Source organism: Taudactylus pleione, unplaced genomic scaffold (genome assembly GCF_031769625.1).
Source record: "Taudactylus pleione unplaced genomic scaffold, aTauple2 ptg000086l, whole genome shotgun sequence".
Taxonomy (NCBI): domain Eukaryota; kingdom Metazoa; phylum Chordata; class Amphibia; order Anura; family Myobatrachidae; genus Taudactylus; species Taudactylus pleione.
In genome coordinates, this window is record NW_028284488.1 from 27,306,569 (window position 1) to 27,332,296 (window position 25,728).

A 25,728-nucleotide genomic window follows, 5' to 3' on the forward strand; every position below is an offset into this window, starting at 1 on the left:
AACAAACCCCAAGTCTATATTCGTCCTGTACCCTGATTGATGCCTTTCCAAAAAAAAAACCCCATAGACTACAGCAGAAAAGTGGTTCTAATTGAGAGTGGCCGAAAAAACTGAAATTGGAGCTTCAGATTAATCCTAGCACCGAGCTACAGTTCTGCTGATTCATGCCAATTTCAGCTCAGTACCTCCAATAGCTCTGGAGGTGTAGCCCATTAAACACCATGCCCCCCCCCTCCCCCCTCAGGAATTTTCTATGGGAGAATTTAATTTTTTTCCATTCAGTCTTAATATAAGGGCACGACCTTGCCCTTATAATATATATATATATATATTGTTAGGTACTTTACAGTTCTCCCAGTTGGATGCCGTAGATTAAACATATCATCAAAACAAGAATTCTTGAGTAAATGTAGAGAAAAATATTTAAATGTCATATGATCACACACATAACTGAATGAGCGATAAAGAGTAGGCATCTGACTTTGATAATGCAATCGTCAGTTTACTGTATTAGAATACATTTATTTACCATAGAGCACAAAGACAGAATAGTTATTTAAATTTCATAAAAGTAAATGTCTTAGTTATTTGCTGTTTTTTGTTAATATCTAGTATTGCTTGGGTTTATATTGATGTGCAAACCACTTTACATCAGAAGCAAATAATTAATTTAGCTAAAAACAACCAGTCTGTGCTAAGCCTCAGAAATACAGTGCCTAATTGGGCTAAAACCATTTTTCAGTCAAGAGCATATTGAGCTTATTGTGCTCAATATATAAGTCAAGTTTCATTTGACTTAATATATTTATAATTTTGTTTACATGTTTTTACGCTTATTAACATTCTACTGAATGTATACAATTAGGTGAACAATATAGATGTAATATAGATATGCGCCACTAAGGGAAACATAATATAGTAAAGAAAAGACAATTCATTTTGAGGGACAGAAGAAGAGGAAGTGTTGAAAAACTAAAACACAAGAGCACTAAAATATAAAAAATGCACAGCAATATTTGGCTGAGGGGATGAGCAAATTTGAAAACCTCAACATTGAGGCCAAAAAGTATATTATGTTGATTTGAGAGCTGTGTACATTTGTTACAAACTATCTTAGGGGTCTATTTACTAAGCAGTCTTAGGAGACCGAGTAAAAAGTGATAGGGTGCCAGCCAATCAGCTCCTAACTGCCATGTCACAAGCTGTGTTTGAAAAATGACAGTTGGGAGCTGATTGGCTGGCACCTTATCACTTTTCACCCTGTCTCCTAGCACTGCTTAGTAAACAGACCCCTTAGTGTTTTATGGTTTACTTATTACTTCACTTTATAATTGCATAGTTTGTTTCAAGCCAACAAGAGCTAATATTTTTATTTACAAGCCAATACACTCCAACGTTTTTGCTTATTCTATGTTTGTTATTGTATGTTGACCTAATTCAATTATATCTATTGGCGTAAATTATAGTAAATAGTCAATGACGTCAATAGAATATGTAACCAGTTATGTGTGCCCGATTAATGTGTTATGGTCCTGTGTATCCAATGTGATTCGGTTTAGTTCAAAAACTGTGCACCATAGAAAGGTTTAAATATAATTCATGTGCTTTAATAAATGCTGATGAAATGCTATTTTGAGGAATTAGTGCTTAAGTATTTTATTTGACAGGTTTTATTTATGTGTCTGGCAAGACAAGTAATTGTATCTCATAATTTTTAAAAGTTTCATAAATGTATTTAAAATGCTCTTGGCACCAGAAGGCACTGGGCATAGGCGCAACTAAGGTGGGGAGGGGTGTTTGTGTACTTGGGGCTTGTGCACCAGATGATGAAGATGGGGGAGCCACAGAGCTGTGATCAGATGAAAAGAAGGGTGACAATCAATCATCACTCTTCAAATATGTGGTGCTGAGCAGGCTAAGAGTGCAGGAAGAAGAGAGGCAGAGACGGGTGGATAAGGGAAGCAGGTCGAGAAGAGGAGGTAAGCAGTCCGGAGGAGGACACAAGTGAGCTGTGAAGAGAAGGAATGGGGGTAGAGAAGAGGAAGCATCAGGTCCAGAGGTTGGGAAGGCTGAGCTGGGAATAGGACACAGGCAGGCCTGGATGAGGAGGGAGGCTTTTAGGGAAGAAAAGGTAGATGGGATGAGGAAGGGGTGGTGTAGCCAGGCTAATGGTGCAGTCCGGTCAGGAAGACAAGGTAGCGAGTTAGAAGGAGGAGAATTGAGTCAATTGCGCAGTGAATTCATATTTTACATTAGGGATGGCCATCAGTGTGGCTACAATTGATGGTTACCATCGATGGTGATATATCAAGTGGCCAACGATGGTTACCAACTATGCAGTGCATGACCATCGATCGTTTCACCAACTGATGTTCATCCCTGTTCTTTGACAGACTGGCTCATGGGCCAATCAGAACTTGGTTGCGGGGCTTCACTGGTGTTGGGCGGAGCTTTGCTCCTTATGCTGTGCCATCGATGGAGGCAAACCATCTGGTTCTACCCCATCTATGGTAAAAGCATTCAACATCGGGCATAAACCATTGATGATTATGATCATCGAATGTTCGATGGCCATCCCTATTTTACATTGATACATGGAATTGGCTGCAATTTAATGGGCTCTAGCTAAATTTTTTCCTTTCACCCAGAGTAAGATGATTGTGCAATGCTGCTTTGTGGTGGCATCTAGTTTGGGAGGGATAGGTGAGTTGAGAAGTTATGGCACAAGCTAAGATCTTGCCTATGATACAAAACTGGTCAGAGCTGGCCTTACCTATAAACATGATGATTTTTAAACATTTTTAAAATAATTTGAAATTATTTCTACTATCTTATTGTTCATACTTTTCACATTAAATTTAATATTTGTATACACAATTGTTGAATTTTTTTTGTATTTTATACTGTACTAATTAGTTCTGCTTTATAGGTAAATCCATACTGTAATCATGCTTTGTGTCGTCAAAATGTGACGGCATTAACATCATGTAAGATTCTATCAAGCCATGTAAAAAGATGGTTCTTAAAATAGATTATATGGGTACTAGAAAGCATCAGTTGAGCAGCATTTACACAATAGTACATTGCGTAAAGGGAAATGCGGTCCTTAAAATACATACACAAGAGTAGATATTAAAACCAATGATAACATAGCCACTTTATCCTCAAATAATACAAATATAATCTGGATGCTAACATATTATTGATAAGTTTGCTAACTGATAATTATTATTAGCAGAGCATGAATCTCAAATGAGATTTTTAAAGAAAATACAATTCTTATCAAATTCTTTCTTCAATTCATTTTAGTCTTCTGTAATTTAAAAGTAAAGAAGAACTACCAGTGGCATAACTTGGGTATTTGGAGCCCAGGGCAAGATGAAAAATTGGGCGTGTCAACTTGACACAGACACCCTTTCTCATGACTCTGGGAATATTAATTTCCATTCCATATGCAACTTAAGGCCCCAGTAGTAGTGCCCCTTATGCAATGTCCCCAGTAGCAGTGCCCCTTATACAGTGCACCCAGTAGAGCACCCTTATGCAGTGCCCCCAGTAGTGCCCTTTATACAGTGCCTCCAGTAGTGCACCCTTATACAATGCCCCTTATACAGTCCCCCTATGCAGTGACTCCAGTAGTGGTCCCCCTTATGCAGGCCCCCAGTAGTGCCCCTAATGCAGTACCCCCAGTAGGGGTCCCCCTTATGCAGGCCCCCAGTAGTACTCCTTATTGTCACGACCAGGGCTGTGTGTGGTTGGGGGCACCGGACCTTACCTGTCCGGACGTTATGGCTGGGTCCCGCTGGAGGAGGTGCGGGCACTTGGAGATCTGCGCTGCATGCCAGGGGGTTCTGGAGACATACTGTCCTGAATGCTTGTTGTGAGTCTGGGTCAGGTTTGGCAGCGCTGCAGAGCTACAGGGGTGCTGCCATCTTGGATTTCATCATGTGACACATTCCAGCCAATCCAGGCAGAGCATTCCGGGAGTCCTAGGAACCAATCCTGCACTTCTTCTGGGTATTTAAGGGCTGATCTTCAGTCCTTTCATTGCCAATGCAACGTTATTCCCAGCTCATGCTGGGTGCTAGTTCTGTGTGCTCCTTTGGTGTGTTTCCAGTCCAATTTGCCGTTACGACTCTGCTTGCTTCAGGTTCCAGCTATCAGCGTTATACCTCTGTGTGCAGCAGCGCTTCTCCTGGCTTTCGCTTCCAGTTGGGATCCCTGCTAAAGTCCACGACATCAGCGTCCCCTCCGGCTATCCAGTTACCTATAGTTGGTACCCACGTGCATTCCTGGGTAAACGGTCATCTGAATCACTCATTATCTAACAGGCCACTCATTAGTAGTACTCCTCCCAAACCAGCGTCCTTCCATTTCCAGAAGACTGTTCATAAATCCGCTCCTGATCCCACTCCGGGTCCAAGTCCGCAACCATCCGTGACACTTATACAGTAGCCCCAGTATGCAATGCCCCAAGTTGTGGTCCCTCTTATGCAGGCCCTTAGTAGTGCCCCCAGTAGTGATCCCCCTATACAGTGCCCCTTATACAGTGTCCCAATAGTGGTCCTCCCTATTCAGTGCCCCCAGTAGTGATATGGAGCCCCCTATACAGTGCCTCCAGCCAGTAGTGCCCCTTACATAACACCCACACACAGACATACATACACAAAACACTTAGCTGAATCCCCGCTCCTGCCACGCCCGCTGCTGTCCACTCTTCTGTCCTCCCGCTCGGTACTATGGGAGAGACGTCATAACGTCTCTCCCATCACCCACTGCAGGAGCCGGAAGGTGGAGCTCATGAGTGAGCTCCAGCCCACCTACGGCAGTGGGCGCGGCAGACAATGAGAGTCTGTCTGACTCTCATTGGCTGCTGAAACACACAAACTGCCGACGGGTAGTGCGAATGTACTACCCAGCGCTGGCGACGATGTGTGTGTTACTGTGTAGTGCAGACCACACTCACTGCAGTCCGCACTACACTGACTTTACCAGCGGACCTGGACCGTGGCTGGCGGCACCTTGCCACTCCCACGGCACCCAGCCCCACACCAACAGTTTCCACAAATACCTTTCATGAGCTAGCACTGCTCTATATTATGCTGCTACTGATGTTCTGTATTGAACAGACCACAGTATTATCACTCCCAATCCATTAGAGCTTTTAGTGCAGCACAGACAAGAGCAGTGCCAGTCCACTAGGAATATCTGGAGACCAGCCAGAGCAGCAGGACACTGCATTCCAGCTTCAGTAATACTACATAGGTTTGCTAGAGTGAAGTAAAGTTTTTACTGAACTCCAATCAAGATTACAATTTAACTTTTGGATTGAGTTTTGTTAAAGAAATTAGATGGCATTTTCCTGAACAGGTATAGAGTGCTTCAATTACAATAACGCACAGATTGGAACTTATATATAAAAGTTCCCATCTGTGCATTATGGTGATTGAAGCACTCTATAAGGAGGTTGTAATCTGCCAAAGATATGAGTTCTGTCTCTAGTTTATATTGTTTAAAATGAATGGGTGATTAAAACTAGGGGGTCTATGTATTAAGCCTTGGAGAGTGATAAAGTGTATGAAAATAAAGTAACAACCAATCAGCTCCTAAATATCATTTTTTTAAACACAGCCTGTAAAGTGACATTTAGGAACTGATTGGTTGGTACTTTATCTCCATCCACTTTATCTATCTCCAAGGCTTAGTACATAGACCCCTAGCTCAGCAATTCACATACTCTCTTATCACTTTTCTGCCATTACTACAGTGGTTGGACAAATGTTCAGCACTCCTGGAAACTATGGGGGAGGTTTATCAAATATTTGAGAGAGATAAAGTGGAGAAGTTGCCCATACCAATCAATCAGCTGTTATCATTTTACAGACTGTGCTAGAAAAATGACATTTAGAGGCTGGTTGTTTGCTATGAGCAACTTCTCCATTTTATGTGTTTCTAAGATATGACAAATATCCTCTATGCTTCTGAACAATATGTAATTATCATCGAGCCCTAACCACTGCATACTACATTTGACATTTTAGCTTCTCTATCTGTTTATCTACAGTATAATTAATTTCAACGCACATTTAAATGATAAAATTAGTCATATCCATAGCAATCCTCAAATTATTAAGACCCAAAATAACTATGGGCCTAATTCACTACGGAACGCAACTGCTGTAGCAATTACGCATGCAGTTCAACTGCGATAGTATGCTAATTCATTGCGATCACAATGCCACCACTGCACTACATAAGGACCCCCACTTTACCTTACACACATCCGTAATGTTTAGCAAGACTACAAAGCCATCGGTACTATCGAGTACCATCGCAGCCTCACGCACACTTGCATAAGCCCTGACTCTACTCAGAAATTGCTAGCTTCCATGCACGCTATCAGGCCTCAGGCTGCGTAGGGCATCGCAGTGGATAATGTATGCATGCCCATGCAACGGCGCTCAAACGCACTGGCACGCCTGCGTTCGGCTGACCACCCCCTTCCCGTTACCACCTACAAACGGCACTTCCTGTCAATCACTCTGTGATGGGTCTGTATAGTCACTGCGATCGCAGTCCCGATCACAGTGGCTGGTTCATGCACGCGTACTGCGATCCATACACATGCGCAGTACGCAACAATCGGCCAATTGTGTGCATATTAGCAACTGCGTTCCTATATGCTTAGTTCTAAGTATTTTGTTTTCCCAACTAATTTGCACTTTTCTCTCCTATAGTTTGTGTACAACTCCGATGACGGGAGGCCTACGCAGATGTGCATGACTCATTATGCGCATATGCGGAAAGGGTCCTGCATTGTCACACGCAATGCTCCCTAAGCTGAGTCTGATTAACAGGCTGTGGCCATATGGAGGCAGGGACGGGGTGGTATTCCTGAAAATGGGGGAGTGCTGCCACCGTTTTTTGGGAGCACCAAGGTCAGTGTCTGTGTCTTCCAACATAGATTTTCTTCCTCAGCTACAGATGTGATACATCTATTTTGAGTTACCTTAGGGTTGCTCAGATGGCCAATTACCCAGGCCCGGGCTTGTTGGAGGAGCTCGGGTCCAAAGCTACCCCCTCCTCCCACTTACCTTTCAGCAGCCCATTACATGCTGCTGTATGCTGGGCTGCAGTCTCCTCTTCTCTACCTGTCGGGAGGAGTGATTGCGTCCCCCCATGATTTGCGACGGGCTGAGGGGCTTACAGCGCCTTCTCCCCAGCGCATGGTGCTGAAGAAATGTTTTTCCCCTGACGGGGGCCTCCCATGATTAGGCTACGCTCCTTGCTTCTCAGGCCAGCTCTCTACACCCCTGTTGCATCCTCGGACCCAGCAGAGGATCACACAAGCATGCGGGAGGAGTCTATTACCACAAGATGCCCTATTTACTGCCCTGGATGTAATTACTGCACCAGATTATATGTATGTAATTAATCTTTCCTATAATAAATATTTTATTTATATCATGGTAATTTATTCAGACTAGCGTTCCACCTCTGTGTACTTAGTGTTAGAATACTTACCTCTAGGTGTTGGCATACTTTGTTTGTTTTTAGCAGGATGCAGAATTTGCTGTGAGAGCAGCCTGTCAGATTAGGGTATATATTAGCTGGTTGATCAGCACACCTAATTCCTTTTTGTATCCTAACACTAACCCGGACCCTACAGTAACCATACCCCTAAACCTAACCCTCCCCCCGTAGCCTGAACCTAAACCTAACACTCCCTCCCGGCAGACTAACCCTAACCCTCCCCCCCATATATCCTAACCCTAACCCTCCCCCTATTGCCTAATTCTAACCCTAAACATAATCCTCCCCCTAATCCTAATACTTACCATCGAGGTCAAGATGCTGGCGCTGGGATTCTGACTAGTGTCGGGATTCTGGCACCGAAATTCTGAGCACTGGATCCTGACCGCCATTTACAATTGAACATAACCATGTTCCCAATTGTTTAGCCGTGCCACCCCAATATCAGGACCTGGGTCTCTGGAGGCAACCCTAGACATTACTATAGTTAAATGGGAGATCAAATATGTGATCTATATTGACCCAGTTTTTCCTTTTTTAGCATGTTTTGTTTTTGTTTTTTTAATTCTGTTTTTATTGAAACATTAAAATGCATACAAACAATGCAGATATTTCACTCTGAATCCAGAGCACAAATACAGAGCAGTAATCATTCTGAATCCAGAGCACAAATACAGAGCAGTAATCATTCTGGAGTGAAGTCATATTTAATAACGGAATATAGCATACATGCTATAATATTATGAACAAGAAGAAGGGTGATGAAATCTTAGAAGATGAAAGAAGAGAACACAAGGGGAGGTAGGAAAAGTTAAGGTGGGTGAAGAGGGATTAGGAATGGGGGGGTTAGCATCTATGGAGCATACAATTCTCATGCAAAATTTTATAGAGTATAAAAGATGGGGAAATTCCAAAGGCCCAAGAACTCAGGTTATGTGTCTGGTGGGGTCGTGTATATATAGGTCTTATAGTCAACTAAGGACTTACCCATAAGACTAGAACTTCACCTATATAAATGTAGATCCAAATTATAGTTCTACCAAATCTGTCCAGAGTCAGACATGAGTAGTGGGAGAATGTCTGACTTGGGACACACTCTTACGTGCCCCAGGGAAAAGAATGTGTGGTCAGTGTAAGGGGAGGGGGGAGGAACCCCTTGACCTGGCAAATGCCTGGCCCAATATGCAGGGCATATCTATAATGGGTGCAGGGTCCAGGGGGGCCCACACTGCACACCCTGCACCCGTATAGTCTTATACTTACCTGTCCTTAGTCAGAGTGCTGCTCTGTGCCGGCTCCTCTGTTGCAAGGCTGCTGTTGTCTCCATTTTGTAATTAAATAAAAACTGTGAATTACTATTATTGAGAATGATTGGGGATTGTCTTTTTCATACCATAGTAATCTAGCCCCTATTGTACTAAAAAGAGTACAGCACCCTACTAAGACCATCCTTGAGCTTTCCTTATCAGATTTGTAGAAGCTGTTTAGCCAATAATGAAACAAATAATGAAGCAAGAAAATGATTGCCTCTTTTTTATCTCTGTTTGCTGTGCCAATTATTATTTGCTGTTTTGATTATTCACAGACCATTTCTTTAAAGCTAGGCAATTGTTTTTTGTTACACTAGTACTGTATGTTCCTGCTTGTTACTTGCTTATCAGCTGTACACCAGTATTCTGATACATAAACATGTAAATAAGAATATCTGGTATAGACATTATTTTAGAAATTGTGTTCTTGGCCTCCTAAACTTTCTTGATAAATACTCATGTAAAGTAAGGATAAATCCAGTCAATAATGCAATTATACACCTTTGCAAATTTAGTTGAGTGGATGGAATGTCCTACTGTAGTTTAACTTTAAGGTGTATATATTTAAAAAGTGAGGGTTTTTACAAGTGGATATGTTGCCCTTAGCAACCAATCTGATGCTAAACATTTGTCTAACACCTCCTAGAAGATGATAGCTAGAATCTGATTGGTTACTATGGGCAACATCTCCACTTTTAAAAACTCTCACTTTAGTAAACATACCCCTAAGTCCCAATGCTAAAATAAAGCTACTCAGTAAGTGTGTGCTACATGCAAAAGCAGGCACTATTTTCACTGCATGCAAAGGAAGTGTGTAACCTGTGCATTACAAGATGGTTTGCCGAGGTACAAATTTGTAGTCTATAGCTGGATTCACTCCTAACTCTAGCCCTTTGTGTGCATTGATCATCTGTTCACCTCAATTTTGTGCAGAGCATAACAACTTGAAGATATATTATGAGAAAGCGAAACTGAAAAAATAAAAGGAAGAACAAGACCATAGGCTAAATTTACTACAGAATGTGCCGGTTTTCAAAGCCGTTGTTTTTTTGCCGGTTTCAGGCACTGGATTTAAAGGGGCATTTATAGTCAAAACAAAACCAGGTGTGTTTTGTATTGAATGAGGCCTCTTTGAAAAGCACCATATAGTAAATTTACCCCCAAAAGTAATCGATCAGATTATAGAGATCATATAGAAAATTGATTTTGGGAATTGTTGTGGATTACATGTAGGAGATCAAATTATTCAATTCCTACAGAAAGTAATCATGGAATTCTTAGTTGGGCGTCAAAACAAAACATTTTTCTAATTATTGTGAGTTATTATATAGAGCAGAGTAGGACTTCTGTATCTATAGAACAGACAATTTTAGATGGAATGTTCAGAGACCATGTAGAAATATTACTTTTAGAGCCTTTTTAAAAAAAAGTATGTTTAATTGGTGATTATAAGCATGCTGCTTTTGCATAACATATTAAAGTTAATAATACTATAGATGTGGAGTCCGTTATTGGATATTATTAACTGCTTGGTACATGGAAACTTTCATTTTGTTTTCTGTTTTTTAGGAGAAAGAAGATGACAAATCAGACACTTCAAATTCTCAGCAACAGAAAAGCCCACAAGGTCTAAGTGATACAGGCTATTCATCAGATGGTATATCTGGTTCACTTGGAGAAATACCAAGTCTAATACCAAGTGATGAAAAAGATTTGAATAAAGAAGCAACTAAAAAAGATTCCTTTTCACATGAGAGCAGTCCCTCAAGTCCTTCAGATTTAGCAAAGTTGGAAAGTACAGTTTTGTCAATTTTAGAAGCACAAACAAGTGTTCTTGCTGATGAAAAGCTGAGAAAGAATAATGATTTGTATGGAAAATATGCTGGACAGACACAAGAAAGACCAAAAACTAAGATATTACCCATCGCACCAGAATCTTATAGTTCAGAAGAGGATGAGCTTGAAGATATCCAGGAAGAAGATGAAGAGACATTGGAAGAAAATAGTAAAAAAGGTTTTTCTTTGCGGAACATTCAAAAGGATGGTGCAAGTCCAGCTAAAGATGTGACACGCAGACGGCATGATTCACTAGATGACAGCAGTGAGAGTGAAAATTCACCTGTTCCACAAAGGAAAAGAAGAACTAGCAATGGATCATCAAGTAGTGATGACTTCAAACAAAATGATAGTCAAGGATCTGGAGATGATGAAGACTTTATCCGCAAGCAGATAATTGAAATGAGTGCTGATGAGGATGCATCCGGATCTGAAGATGAGGAATTTATAAGAACAAAATTAAAAGAAATTAGTGTTATTGAAAGTCAGAAGAAAGAAACTAAATCAAAAGCTGTAACTGCAAAATGCAAGAGATTAACCAAAAAAAGCAGTGCAAGTTATGATGAGGATGGAATAAGACGACATTCATGGCATGATGATGATGATGAAGAGGATGAAGATGAGGAAACGTATGATGAAAGTCCAGAGCCAAAATTCAGAGAAACTAAAAGTCAAGAAAATGAAGAGCTTTCAGTAAGTGGAGGTGGAGGACTCCGTAGATTTAAAACTATAGAGTTAAATAGCACAATATCTAATACATACACTGAAAACTCTGGCAAACCATCTGCTATCATGTATTATTCTGAGGAACCAGAGTTGGAAATGGAAAGTTTAACAGATTCTCCAGAAGACAGGTCCCGTGAGGAAAGGTCTTCCAGTCTCCATGCTTCAAGTTTTACTCCAGGTACATCACCTACTTCAGTGTCATCACTGGATGAAGACAGTGACAGTAGCCCAAGTCACAAAAAAATGTCTGGAGAAAGCAAACAGCAGCGGAAGGCTAGGCATCGATCTCATGGACCAGTTCTTCCCACTATTGAAGATTCTTCAGAAGAGGAAGAATTAAGAGAAGAGGAAGAACTTTTAAAAGAACAGGAAAAGCAAAGAGAATTTGAGCAGCAACAAAGAAAAGGTTCTAGTAAAAAATCCAAAAAAGACAAAGATGAACTGAGAGCTCAAAGAAGAAGAGAGCGACCAAAGACGCCTCCAAGTAATCTTTCTCCTATTGAAGATGCTTCTCCAACAGAAGAATTGCGTCAGGCTGCTGAAATGGAAGAACTACATAGATCCTCATGCTCTGAATATTCACCTAGTATTGAATCTGAACCAGAAGGATTTGAAATAAGCCCTGAAAAGATAATAGAAGTACAAAAAGTGTACAAGTTGCCTACTTCAGTATCATTGTATTCTCCTACAGATGTAACTACCAATGTTGCTGTAACAGAAAACAAGAATGGTCAGCAAATTCTAAAAAGTGCTGAGGAGACATATGAAGTTCTCTATAAAGCAAAATTATATCACAGTGAGAAAGAAAAAGATGAAGTCTTTGAAAAAGAACCTTTATATGGAGGGATGTTAATTGAAGATTATATCTATGAATCTTTAGTAGAAGAGAACTATGATGAAAGCATAGATGCAAATATATTAAGTGGTCAAGATTATGTGTTTGACCATAGATTAAAAGAGCTAAAAAATAATTCTATGGGGAGCATATGCATTGATGTAACAACTGACACATTTCATTCCATTGTGCCTCAAGAAGATATTGTTTCAAGCTCATATATTGTTCCAGAAAGACATGAGATAATTATTTTGGATAACACTGAAGAAAGCCCATCCCATAATCCTACTACTGGATTGTATGATCTTATTAAAAGTGAAGACATGCAGCTAACACCAGGCTCCAGTCCGACTCAACCTAGAAATGAGTTTAGCATGAAAATTGATTCTCTATCTTCTGCCACTGTGTACACACATACAACTGAAAATTTGTATTCTACTGATTTCATGGAATCATCTTCTCTTAATGCAATCTCTATTCCCGATGTTAAAATAACACAGCACTTTACTGCAGAAGAACTTGAAGATGATGCAGTTATTAATTATGGAGCACAAAAAGTCAATGATAATTTTGCTTCTGAAAGTGCTAAAGCATTTGTAAATGAAAAAGGTGCCTCCAATGCTGAAAAAGATCCTGCAATAAATTCAGAATCTATAGTATCAGTAACCGATTTGCCATTTACACAAAAAGTAACAGCTTGTATAGTCACTGATACATCTGCTGATCATGTAATAATTTCAGTCCCTGACATTGTTCAACACACAAGTGTCAAAACTGAACCAGTATCTTTAGGTACTGAACAGTATACTACAGCACCTTCAAATATAACAGAAGTCCGACCAAATTCTGAAGAGAAGAGTAAACAATATCCACTAGACAGTTTACCTACTGCCTCATGTTCCCAAGGAAACTATGTAACACCAATTGCCCCTGAATGCCCCATGTCAACTAAACACAGTGTGACTTCCACAGCAGTTACAGATACAATAACCACAGCCCCTAAATTGCAGTCAGTAATATCAACAGTTCCATCAGTTACATCAAAGGTAATGTCCTTCTTTAGAAGCACTTCTGATTCTCCTGTTCCTTTAACAGCATCAACTCCTGCTCTGCCACCACCTCCTCCTCCTCCTCCACCCCCACCACCACCATTGCCTCCAACAACCCCACCTAAACCAGCAAAAAAGAGGCCAGCGCCTAAAATTCCAACAACAGCAACAACAAAATCGAAATTTGCACCATCTGTTTCCAGGACTGAAGGAGTTCAAGAAGTACCATCATCAAAAATCATTTCTATTCCAATTTCCAAACCCCATGCTCCACCTCCACCTGTTCCTCCAAAGCCATCTTTAATTCCAGCTGGATTAGTGTTTAGTCATAAACCAATGGAAGGATTTAAGCCTCAGAAAGTGACAAAATCTGTGCTTTCTGAACACATGATAGCTATGCAAAAGAAATCAGAAGCACAACAAAAGACATCCACACATTCTTCAGCCACCTCTATGACTTTAAACTTGATTCCAACCACAGAGTGCAGGTTACCATCTCCTACATCGCCTCTTTCTCCCCATTCTAATAAATCCTCACCTAGGTTAGCCAAACCATCATTAGAAACCTACGTGGTTATTACATTGCCATCTGAACCTGGCACTCCAACAGACAGTGATTCAATTCAGACAACAACATGTTGGCCTCTACAGGCACCTATAATTGAACACATTTTACAAACCACAGACACAGGGTTTACTACCACTCCCTTCAGTAGAGCTGAAAAAGTACCAATTTCTCAAAAATCAGATAGTCTGCACAATTTATCAAAAATAACAACAGAAGTTACCAGGACTACTTTTTCTTTACCTCAAAGCACAGTTTCTGAGTTCACTTGCATTCCAGATACCTTTCCAACAGAAAGAATAGTGACAGAGCAATGCCAATTACAACATATTAAAAAACATACTGATTCTAATAATATAATGGATCTACGGACATTGAGCAAGATAGATTATAAAAGTGCAGATTTTCAGATTGATAGCTGCATGGATCTCTCTTCCACAACAGTTGACTCAAAACGCCAATCTGCTGCTCACTGTGCTTTCAGTCGACCCATAAGTGCTGTCCAGCCTGCTATAGTAAATCTGAGCACTGAATCACCAGTCATTTCTTCTGTATTATTGGTTAGTGATTCTGCTACTGTGAAGACATGCTCAACAACTGCGAGTTATACAACAAGTTTGGAGAGTCTTGTTGATTTAGGAAATTCAATGACTGCACCTTTAAAGCTTACAACCTCTAGACAGATTGAAGAGAAAAATGGTGGATTTTCTATGGAAGCAGAAGTGCCAATTAACTTATCTTTTGGTATTCCAGCACATTCAGTGGCAGTGTCAACAGCAAAACCATTCCCAGTATCCTCAGGTAGTGTAACAAATGGCTCTATTGATATATCTATCTCTCAAGAATCTGTAGACAGTGAGGTAGTTGATCTTAGCACAACAAAGTCCCTTAGAACAATGGTAACTGTGGATGAAACAACTTCAGCAATAATTACTGAAATAGTGGCGGATGATAAACCTGTAGACTTAACTGCAGGCAGAAGAGCTGTGTGTTGTGATGTGGTATATAAATTACCATTTGGAAGAAGTTGTATTTCCCAACCATCTACAACTTTACCTGAAGACCGTTTTGGCTACAGAGATGACCATTATCAATATGACCGTTCAGGGATTTCAGGATTTAGGAGTGTTGGGGGTATGAAACCTTCTATGTCTGACACAAATTTAGCTGAAGCTGGACTCTTTTTGTACAAAAGCAAAAATACTTTTGATTACCCAGTTGGATTAGCTGAAGTTGCTGTAGACCTTACATCTGGGAAAATGACTACAGGTCAGTATGATGTGCCAGCAAATCTTTCTTTAAAATGTGATTATGGTGTTCCCCATCTCATTTCCGGATAACATTTTTATTTTATTTACTAGCTTTTTTTATTTTTGGGACATTGTGGCAAAGTCTTTTTGAGTACTGGTGTATTTTGTGTTCCCTTTTATTTATGTTTTGCTCACAGGTTCATGCATGTGCCTGCATGTTCCAAATATGATTTTGCTTCTTGTCCAAGTAAATCATTAACCTGAAGATTTGCATGCACTTTTATCCATTTATTTCATCAAGATTGGATGGCTCTCCGAACCACCAAACATCAGTGTTTATAGGAAATGGACTATAACTGTACCCCTATACTTTCAGGTGAGGCTTTGGATTACCAAACCAAGACTACAGGTCCTTACCCAGAGACAAGACAAGTCATATCTGGCCTTGGAATAAGTACCCCCCAATATTCACAAGCACGGATGACTCATTCCATAGTTCCGCTATATGGGTTGGGAAGTGTTTTACGGTCATCTAATGGAGTTGTCTATTCATCTGTTACCAGTCCAATTCCGTCAACATTTCCCATCACCACACAGCCTGGCTCTATTTTCAGTACAACAGTACAAGATTTATCCAGCATCATTACTAGTGACACAGTTGCTTCAATTTCAGGCTTAAATCAGGCACAGCCACCCCCTAGAACATATAGTATGTTATCCTCAGCTGCCGGAGATGTAACTGATGTAATATCTGTGGTTGAAACTAGTTTACAAACTTTTCCTGTGGAGGTTGCAACCACTACAGAAGCTGATCTTTCTATATTGACATCAGAATCTGAATCATTCTCTGAATTGACTGAAGATGAATCGCCTTTTATAATGTCATCTGATGATGGTAAGCAACAGCACCTTCACTTGCAGCGTGAGCTTCTAGAGCTGGAGAAACTCAAACAACAGAGATTAGCTGAGGAGTTAGAATGGGAACGACAGGAAATTCAGAGATTCAGAGAACAAGAGACTTTAATGGTGCAGCAAAAACTAGAGGAGCTCCAGTCTATGAAGCAGCACCTGCTGTATCAGCAAGAGGAGGAAAGACAAGCTCAGTTTATGATGAGACAGGAAACACTTGCTCAACAGCAGATGCATCTTGAGCAAATTCAGCAGCTTCAACAGCAACTTCATCAGCAATTAGAGGAGCAAAAACTGCGGCAGATTTACCAGTACAGTTATGACACTGCTGAAAATATACCACCTCAAACAACTGCAGAGCAACTGATTTTAGAAGGTCAATATTCAGCTAAAGAGGATGGACAGTTCTGGTCTGGTGATCACACAACAACTACATCATCAGCAGTTGCAGGCATTGAAATGACACCCAGTGAAGCATGGTACTCTGTACAGTCAGATGGTATTACGCAGTATATTTCTAGACCGGGTATACTAAATTCTGCTTCAGAAATGTCTCTAAAAGATATGGATATGAATGATGAAAGGCAGCTGAAGAAAAGAAGTTCTATGCCAAGACTGTGTGGTATGTACGATGAATTAGATGGAAATTTACAGGAAGAATCAAGATCTTATAAATTAATAGTTGATAGTGGAGTACAAACTGATGATGAGGATGGGGCTGAAAATCGATATACCGGCAGAAGACGAAGATCCAAAAAGGGCATTGATACAAGTGTTCAAACAGATGATGAGGACCAAGATGAATGGGATATACCTACAAGATCGAGAAGGAGGTCACGTACAGGAAAATACACTGATGGAAACACCGATGTTGATAAAACTAGACCATTTTCCAAAGTATCTAGTATAGCTGTGCAAACTGTTGCAGAAATTTCAGTGCAAACTGAGCCACTGGGAACAATACGAACACCTTCCATAAGAGCAAAAGTTGACTCAAAAGTTGAAATAATTAAACATATTTCTGCTCCAGAAAAAAGTTACAAGGGAGAAAGCTTGGGATGTCAAACAGAAACAGATTCCGATACTCAAAGTCCTCAGTATCTGACAGATATGTCACAAAAGGACAAAAGGCGTCCAACCCCTTTAGAAATAGGTTATTCTTCTCATCTTCGAGCAGATTCCTCACTGCAGGTTGCACCTTCCCCTCCAAAGTCTCCTAAAGTTCTTTATTCACCAATTTCACCAGTTTCACCTAGTAAAGCTCTAGAATCTGCCTTTGTTCCCTATGAGAAAACTGTAGTGGATGATATTAGCACTCACAAGCAGCATAATGATCTTGCACATATTCCACCACCAAGTCCAAAAACTACAAAGGTCATGCAACGCTCTTTGTCTGATCCAAAACCCTTAAGTCCAACTGCAGAAGATATCGCTAGAACACAGTTCCAGTACTCTGATGAATACACAGTAAGAACTTGTTTCTTTCATTTTAAATACATGTCAAATTATGCAGAAATGTATTTTGCGAATTCAGATAGATTATTTTACATGTATTCATGTATTTACTGTGCCGTTACACAATATTTTTTGTATATAAATAACTTTTTTCAAATACCCACATCTGTAGTACTGTGGAAACATTGCATATTATTCTTTCCTTATCACTTTTTAGTCAGCATGGCCTTTAAAATATCAATTCAAATGTTGACATACGGTTTTTTAAGCTAAAAATACATTTATCCTATGCTAATTTGTGTTTTGACCAACCGGGCTGCAGTTGTCTAATTTAACAGAAAGCCAATATAGCATTTTATTTAATGTTTATTTTCAGTTGCAAGAATATGATGTGAAATAAATACTTTTTCGCATACATAAACTGGAATACACATCCAAGTCACATCCAAAGAGTTAATTGTGTGTTTTTTTTGCAGAAAAAAATTATCATATCAATATTACCTTAACTGCAACAGGGAAGAGGGATAGTAAGAGAAAGGACTAGCGAGGGGGAGAGGAAAGAATCACCTCCAATCCAAATGTCCCAGAAGTTGAACTAAGATTAAGGAATTGCATTATAATTAAGAGAGAGGAAAAATGTGGAGGTCTATGTTGTTTCTACAGAATCAGGGATCCCTAAACATCTGAAATGTGTGTGCTCTTTCATTAAGATCACAAGTAATCTTATCTACAGTGGCCCCATCCCAGAAAGAGGACAGGTTTGTTTCCAAGCCCCTGTATTTCCACATCTGGCAGCCTTAAGAATATGGAATGCTAGTTTGTGCCTTTCTATAACCCAGGATAATACAATTGGCTTTTAGAGGTTTTCTATTTAGTATTTTTTTGAATATTAGATTTAAAATGTTATGCTAATTTATGTGACATGACCACTATGTATGGTGGAATTTACCAGTCTGACCACATCCCCTTCAGCAATAAGGAACAAATACAAATTGTATGCAGTGTAGATGGAACCACATACTGTACCATCTTAAATACATTTCAGTGTGGACATGGAGCCTTATCTTGTGGAGAACCATTCATATACATGTTTTGGGATTGTATTGTTCTCATGTTTTATTAATAGGATATAGAGCATTAAAATAAGACTTGTTATTTTTGCAGAGAGACATATACGTTTAAGGCCTGCACTTGGTGATTCTACAGGAACTAGAGTTGTTAAGAAATTATCCCTACCATATATATATAAATACATTAAGTTCTGGATATTTTAGTTCCTGCATCAAATCATCTAGGGAAGACCACATGTGTGTTGCTTATTAGTCAATGATAAAATGGGCACCCAATGTTTCTATTTGTTCATTATGTAAAATCTCAAGTATTTAATCTTAGTATTTTTCCACCTCAAGTTTTTACTGCTAAGCAATAATAACTGTTTTGAGGGAAACACTTCAGTTCTTCCAAGGTGAATTTAATACCCTGATATTAAACTATACTATACCAGAAGACTGAATAGGTTTTATAAGGAAATGTGTGTGGTGAAGGGGCATAGTCAGTAAAATATTATCCTCAAACAAAAAAAAAAGCTTGCATCCATCTAATCTTATTTATTTTCCTCCAATATCAATGGATATTCTTATCTAGGAAGCAAGTGCTTCAATAGTAATTACAAAAAGCAAAAGATAGTTGGCACCATTGTCTACCACTATTATGTTTCCAGAATGGTGAGCAATTAGTTCCATTAATTTGTTTAAAGTACAAGTAAGTCAGTAAGAATTGTTCCATGTAACAACTATATTTGAAGGGTTTTCACCATGAAGGGCCATAAAATTATATCATAAATGCTTTTCCATTGATGTCCAATGATATTAGTACAGTGGGATTTTTTTGGAGATTGGTTGAATGGATGGGCCTATTGCCTATTGTGCTAGTTAGATCCTGCTTCCCTACCCAGCATGAAGCATACCTGATCATTATGAATCAGTTGCAGTATCTGTTTTTCTGTCTACTCCTCTCTTGATCAATCACAATTTTTTGGAATCTAGACCAAATATGATTACATTTGCAGGACCCCTTCACCAACCAGTTTAATTTTACTAATCAAAGAATCTCAGAAAGATACATTTGTCCTTTTAGATATCTAACGTTCATCAAGAATTTGTTAACAGTAAGGCAAAAAAATAATAGTAAATAAAACAAATTAGAACTTGTCCCAAGGTGACCAAGGCTGTCAATATGCAGTTTTTGCTTTGCTCTTTCAAGCGATATAAATAACTTGAGTTGATTTTGAACAAATGGAAAGGGAATTTTTAATTTAACGTTAGCTTAACACATAATACTCTAGATGACCAGACATGAGAAAAGAAGTGAGAATCTTTTATATATATGTACCAATTGGGCATAATAATTATATAGAATAGGATGTCCATACTCACAGGAGTTAACCGAAAGAACTGTTCTAAGATTGTAAGGTTCTATATTCCAATGTGGTTCACTAGGTGAAAAGAATTAAATCTCACTTCTAAAGGACTGTATTGATGCTTTATCTGTCATCATCTGGTCAGGTTTGGTGATTCTAGACATATGAGGAAATATTGGTTCAGCTCAAGCATCTCTATTTTTGGGATGTGAGAAACTAGGAATAAAAGTGGCCAATATATACAGTATAGTATATCCAGATCATGGCTTCAATTGGCCAAACAAACGTTGAACTTTGTTGTATATTCTTTATTTTATTATGTTATAGATTGACTTCTAACAATGGTGTTGAAATGTATTGTCTAATAGAAAATATATCATTTTTCTTTTTGGCATTTGTGTTTTTTAGTTTTATATATATTTATTTGAAATGCTTGTGCCCCACAGGCATTGCAAGTGTATAAAATATAAAAGCCAGTTTCATCATATGCTGCAGATCTCATAGGTAGGGTTTTAGTAATGAGTAAAAAGGCCCGTACATCAGTAATCAATTGGGGCAATTTCCAATTTTGCAGATGATTGTGTAAAACTATCTGCAATGTATGGGGTTCATCAATTGCCAATTCTGACCAAAAAGTGATCAGAATCTGTACATCAGGTTGTCCAACATGTTGGAATTCACCAACCAAATGGGTCTGCAGATTGTTAGTGTTTAGTAACGATCAGCTGATTTGCTGACCTTTACTATTCAAATGATGAACCTTTCAAGATTGTCAGATCTGTTATTTGCTGAAAATGATAAGCAAATCACCAAAAAACTGTTGTTGTAATGTATGTGTGTATATTGGTGGGGTTGGAGAATCATGAAATCAGAGGAAAAAATGCAGAATCGTTGAAGCGCTTTGTCTGATTGCTGATGTGTGGGCCCCATAACTATGAGTCAAGAGATTGGTGTGTTCCATTCCATGTAACAGTCCAAACAACAGTATGGAGATCTAGTGAGGTAAAGAGTTTCTTTAGGTTGGATGGCCTCAAACATGGGGTTTATTTTGTATGAAGCTGTAATGGTCCACTGCAATATGCAGGGGTGTAAACGTAGGCTGTTTCCCAATATGTATACAGTTCTTCACAAGCTGTACTAGTGTGATATGGAGTAGCCAAACCTCTGATGTTATGTCACTTTGTCTAATGTTTGCTCACCCCAAAAAAAATAGTTTTGCTTTTAACACTAATAATTCTAAATGACAATTTGCATTACATTATATTGTTTTAGCAGGCTCTGTAAATACAGCAGAATTACATAAATAAGGTAATCAACTGTAATAATGTATTCAGTATAAACAAAAATACCATAATTTTGGTTTTAGCAAACGTGGACTGGAACACATCAGAGATTTGTATCATTGAGCAACCTTTCTCTCAAGCATTGCAAAACTCCTTTTCTGTTGCCATTTTAACAATGATAATGAACCTGCAGCTAACATAAATTGCGGAGTTATGTGTTAAACATTTCAATGTAATTTGGTAACCTGTATTTTGAAAATGAATTCATTGTTGCATTAGTAATTGTTACCTGACATTTTATACCCATAAATTGATTATTAGATGAGCTGTTTTAATAAAAGGTGGCGTTTGCCTTGGTCCTTCGAAGAGTACCCACCTAACATTATCCATAACTTACAAAACTTTCTATCTCAGTTGCATTGTATCCAAAAAAGTTAAGAGATACTTAGAGGTTTAATTACGAAGTGTTGGGTTTTAAACCTGTGATATTCTGGGGTAGTTAACTCGGTAAAGGGTGCAGTGTTTAGGTGCTAAATAAGGGTCCACACGCAGCTTTGCAGGTTAAATTAAATAAATTGAGCTTTACTGTCAGCATTCAGGAACAAAAATAACAAAAATCTATCCTCCATTTAGGGCACTACCTCACTTCTTCAACCCTTACTAACAGGGCAGCTAGTCTGCAAACGTAATACAGTCTCTAATAGTCCTGTCTCTCACAGCTAAAGACACTGGCCTCCTGGCCTGGGTAGGCTGCCACAAAGCCACACAAAATATCTTTTGGTCCTCCCTGCCCAGCAGGTCTGGACACTGGCCTTCTGACCTGACTTTCTAGCCACAACTTCACACAAACACAGAGATTTGTGGTCCTCCCTGCCTCATTGCAAGTCTGGACACCGGCCTCCTGGCCTGCAGCTTCAAATCCTACTTGCCTGGCTTGGCTGCCATAACTTCACATAAACACAATAAGAGCTTTCTAGTCCTCCCAGGCATGTGCAGGTCTGGACACTGGCTTCCTGCTCCTCACTGGCCTCAGGACACACTGGGCTCTGTAATTGCCACAATCCCACTTGGACAGTCTCTTCTAGCAGCCTGACTAGTCTAACTCATCAGCCTCCCCTGGGCTATGTACACAAGACAGCCCTTAGATGTGTTCACACTTCCTTTTTCTTCCCTTTGTTGGCAGATTCCGCCAGTCCCACACAGAATCCGTGGCTCACTATCCTAGTGACACAAAAGCTACACTTCTGTTAGTGTTTATGCCCAATATACAAAGCTTTAACTAGCAAGACACAACTAGTAAAAGTGCTGCCCTTTTAAATATTGGGCATAAACTCGAACAGAAGTGTCAGGTTTTACAACCCAACACTTTGTAAATAAAATCACTACCATAGCTTTTAAGTAATCTGCTTCATTATATATATATAATATGAAAATCTTACTAGCTTTAGGAGTAACCCTTACATTATTATAATCAAACTAATATTATCAAATGTATTCATCTATCTATAACCACAGAGCTTTAATTGCCCCACTTATAGACATATGATATTGTATATTATACAGATTTCTTAAGAAGAAAAGTCCTTTACTTATGTTAGAAAAGTAATTTTACTGTTCTATGCTTTACTCTATAATTATGTAAACTTATTTATACTAAAATGGTCTTATTATTTTATTACTAATACTAATAACATTTTTAGAGAAGTTTCAGGAACTTAAAGAGTTGAGAAAACTTTGGCTAAACTCTTCTCTGAGGGGAGAATTTAATTAGTTGCGATAATTCTATAATTTTGCGCACGTTAGGTTTTCACAACCTTCGCTTGTGAATTCTGCTTATTGCGTCTAAGCAGCACCCTTTTTTTTTGTGCAATCAATCAGAATGAGTTGCGACGCAGCAGTCGCAAGGAAATTCTTCTTGCTTTTACCGGCAATAAGTATAGGTGAAAATGGGGAAATCTTCCTTTACCCCTAGAAAAGGCAAATTGATATAGGATAACAATATAGAAGTGTATTAGTGGCCCTAATAAAAGTATTTGGTTTCTTAAATTGTATCAAATGGCTGTTTTATGCATATTTCTAAAACAGACAAATAATGATAGAAAGAAAGTGTTTTTGGCAAAATAAATGTGCTAATTAAATTGTAGGTGCATACAAATGCCTATATATATATATATATATGTGTAATTTAAAGATACATTTATAAAACTTTCAAAATATGTATTCCTCTTATACCCCACCTGTAATCTTCAAAACACCTGTCCCATTCATATGACACCCCCTTATATCTATCCCACATCAATTAAGCCATTTTCCTGCATTTTTCACTTTATCACCCAAAAAATTACGTCATTATTAACCAAATTAAGCATATTTAAAACTTATTTTTTTGCCAAATTAGTGTTAAAGGAGGGTGTCCTAGTGGTTCTGAACCAAGTTGTGACATGTTTACCTTGAAATAGGGATACTCCTCAATTGTTCACCTGCTCAGGAGGTGGTGAAAACTTTTTACGACTTTATGCTATGGAGAATTCGCACCCAAGGAAACTGCGGCTAATAGGATAGTGGGATAAGTACAAATTTGCACGATAAGCCATTTTTTGTGAAAAAGTAGCTTATTACGGATTATTGAATTCCCTCCTGAGTCTATTTTGGCAGATTCTGGGCTGATCACATTCCAAGATCAGTATTGGTAATATTCTGATGCAGTAACCACACAAATTATACCTTGGGTTTTTTTTACATAAGATTTTGAATTTGGTTTTATTGAAATTGTGTATTTTTTGTGTGTACTTTTATTACTTTTTTTTTTAACTTTAATATTAATCCACCTTTCCAAAAAAAGAATATGTAGCTTTATACATGTATTTTTTCATAATAAAATCTGCCCTTGAAAATGATAATATGCTTTTTTTTACTAGTTTGAATGATATGTATAAAATATTTAGGAATAATATGGCAGCCCTTCAAGGCATGCCATGGTCAATAATAGACAGACTAGCACATCAAATGGGGGGGCAACCCTGAATTTATTGAAGCCAGGATGGGGGAGGTTTGGAACCCTCCATCTTTAGACTTCTTAATGCTTTCAGTAGTATAGGATGTTATTGTCTAGTAATAACCATATCATTTGAAATAGAGAACTCCTCTCTTTCAATTGAGAGTACTCCTGAGTGTATGGGTACACATTCAGGGATAGTATTCACCAGATAAAATGAAACTGCTTAGGGGACAAAAGTATGCTCTTGAGTCTCTAAGTGCCAGGATGGAGAGAGAGCGCACTTTTAAAGCTCACCATCCCTTTTCCTGGCTATTTACAAATTTTCTAGTGTAGTATTTGTAGCAGTAGCTTCTGGTGGGGGACTTGTAATGCGGGACACACCCTCAGCTCTTTTGATGTATAATTTGAGGCAAAGTTCCATTTGTCCATAGTATTTTTTGGGTTAAATACTTAACCATGGTTTACACATGCCAGAGATCACTATCTTCAGAGAATTCTGTTTGGATATCATATTCTCCCAGCATTCAATTCAGCAAAAAGAACAGTTTTCAAAGCTGGAGGGAGTTAACTCTCTGAAATTACTGTGGTGTTGGCCATGAAAGTATAGAAAAACATATCACCATTACTTTTATCACAGGACATGTAAGATTCTATGCACTTTAAATCATTCACCACCTAACCCACTAGAGAGGACAAGGCCATTGGAGGGATGACCTTTCACCCCTGCCACAGTTCTTTCTATACTTTCTTCCAACCTTTCTATGTTATGCATAGTAAATGAGTATTTCTCTGATTATCTCTCCCTCCTGTACTATCTCTTCTCCCCCTCTCCTGTTTTCTCCACTTTTAGTCTGTCCTCCCCTCTCTGGTTCTCTGTATTTCCAGTTCTCTCTCCTGTCCCCTCCACTCTGGTTCACACGCCCCAATTCTGCCCCCCCCTCTCTGATTCACTCAATACTCACCCCTTTCTGATCCTCTCTCTTTTTCATCTCTGGTGCTTGTACTTCCTCCTTCTCTTTCTGTTTCTATTTCCATATATCCCCCTCTTTAGTTCTCCTTCCCTGCAGTTGTCTCTTTACTTTGCCTCTAATTGCATCCTCCTATTTTATTCGGTGTCCTATCCCTCCTCTGTCTTCCCACCTTTACTCCCTCTTAAAAAGTTTGGTGTCCTTTTCTTCTGGGAAGGCCAAGTAGTGGTTCCTCTCTTTCTGAAGCCCAAGTGCAGTTTTCCCTTAAAGCATTGTAAATATAATGCCATCTAAATATTTAAAGTGAAAGCCAAGCATTCTTTTTTATTACTGTGGGTTTTCTGCACTAGCATTGTAAAGCTGGTACTCATGGCGCATGGGATTGATGAGTTTTTAAGCATGGGACCCCCTGAAGCACATGTCCCTTTGTTGTTACACCCACCAAATACTGGCTTTGGCAGTTAGCTCATCTATATCTTAAAATGCTGACTAAATATTAGTCATTTCCAGTGGCAGATCTACCATCCCTGCTGGGCATAAGGCAGCTGGGTGGCCTGGAGGTGAAGGCGGCTATGAGCTGCCACTCCATCTG

The 25,728-nt window shown here is 39.1% G+C and overlaps 1 protein-coding gene across 2 annotated transcripts in view; it reads left to right on the forward strand.

Moving 5' to 3' along the window:
- The window catches only part of PCLO (piccolo presynaptic cytomatrix protein), a 345,027-nt gene that overhangs the window by 192,388 nt on the left and 126,911 nt on the right, over positions 1 to 25,728 (forward strand). For both annotated transcript variants that reach the window (XM_088468800.1, XM_088468802.1), the window contains 2 exons: positions 10,413 to 15,123; positions 15,481 to 17,480. In XM_088468800.1, the coding sequence (XP_088324926.1) occupies positions 10,413 to 15,123; positions 15,481 to 17,480 (6,711 nt within the window). The remainder of the gene's footprint in view (positions 1 to 10,412; positions 15,124 to 15,480; positions 17,481 to 25,728) is intronic.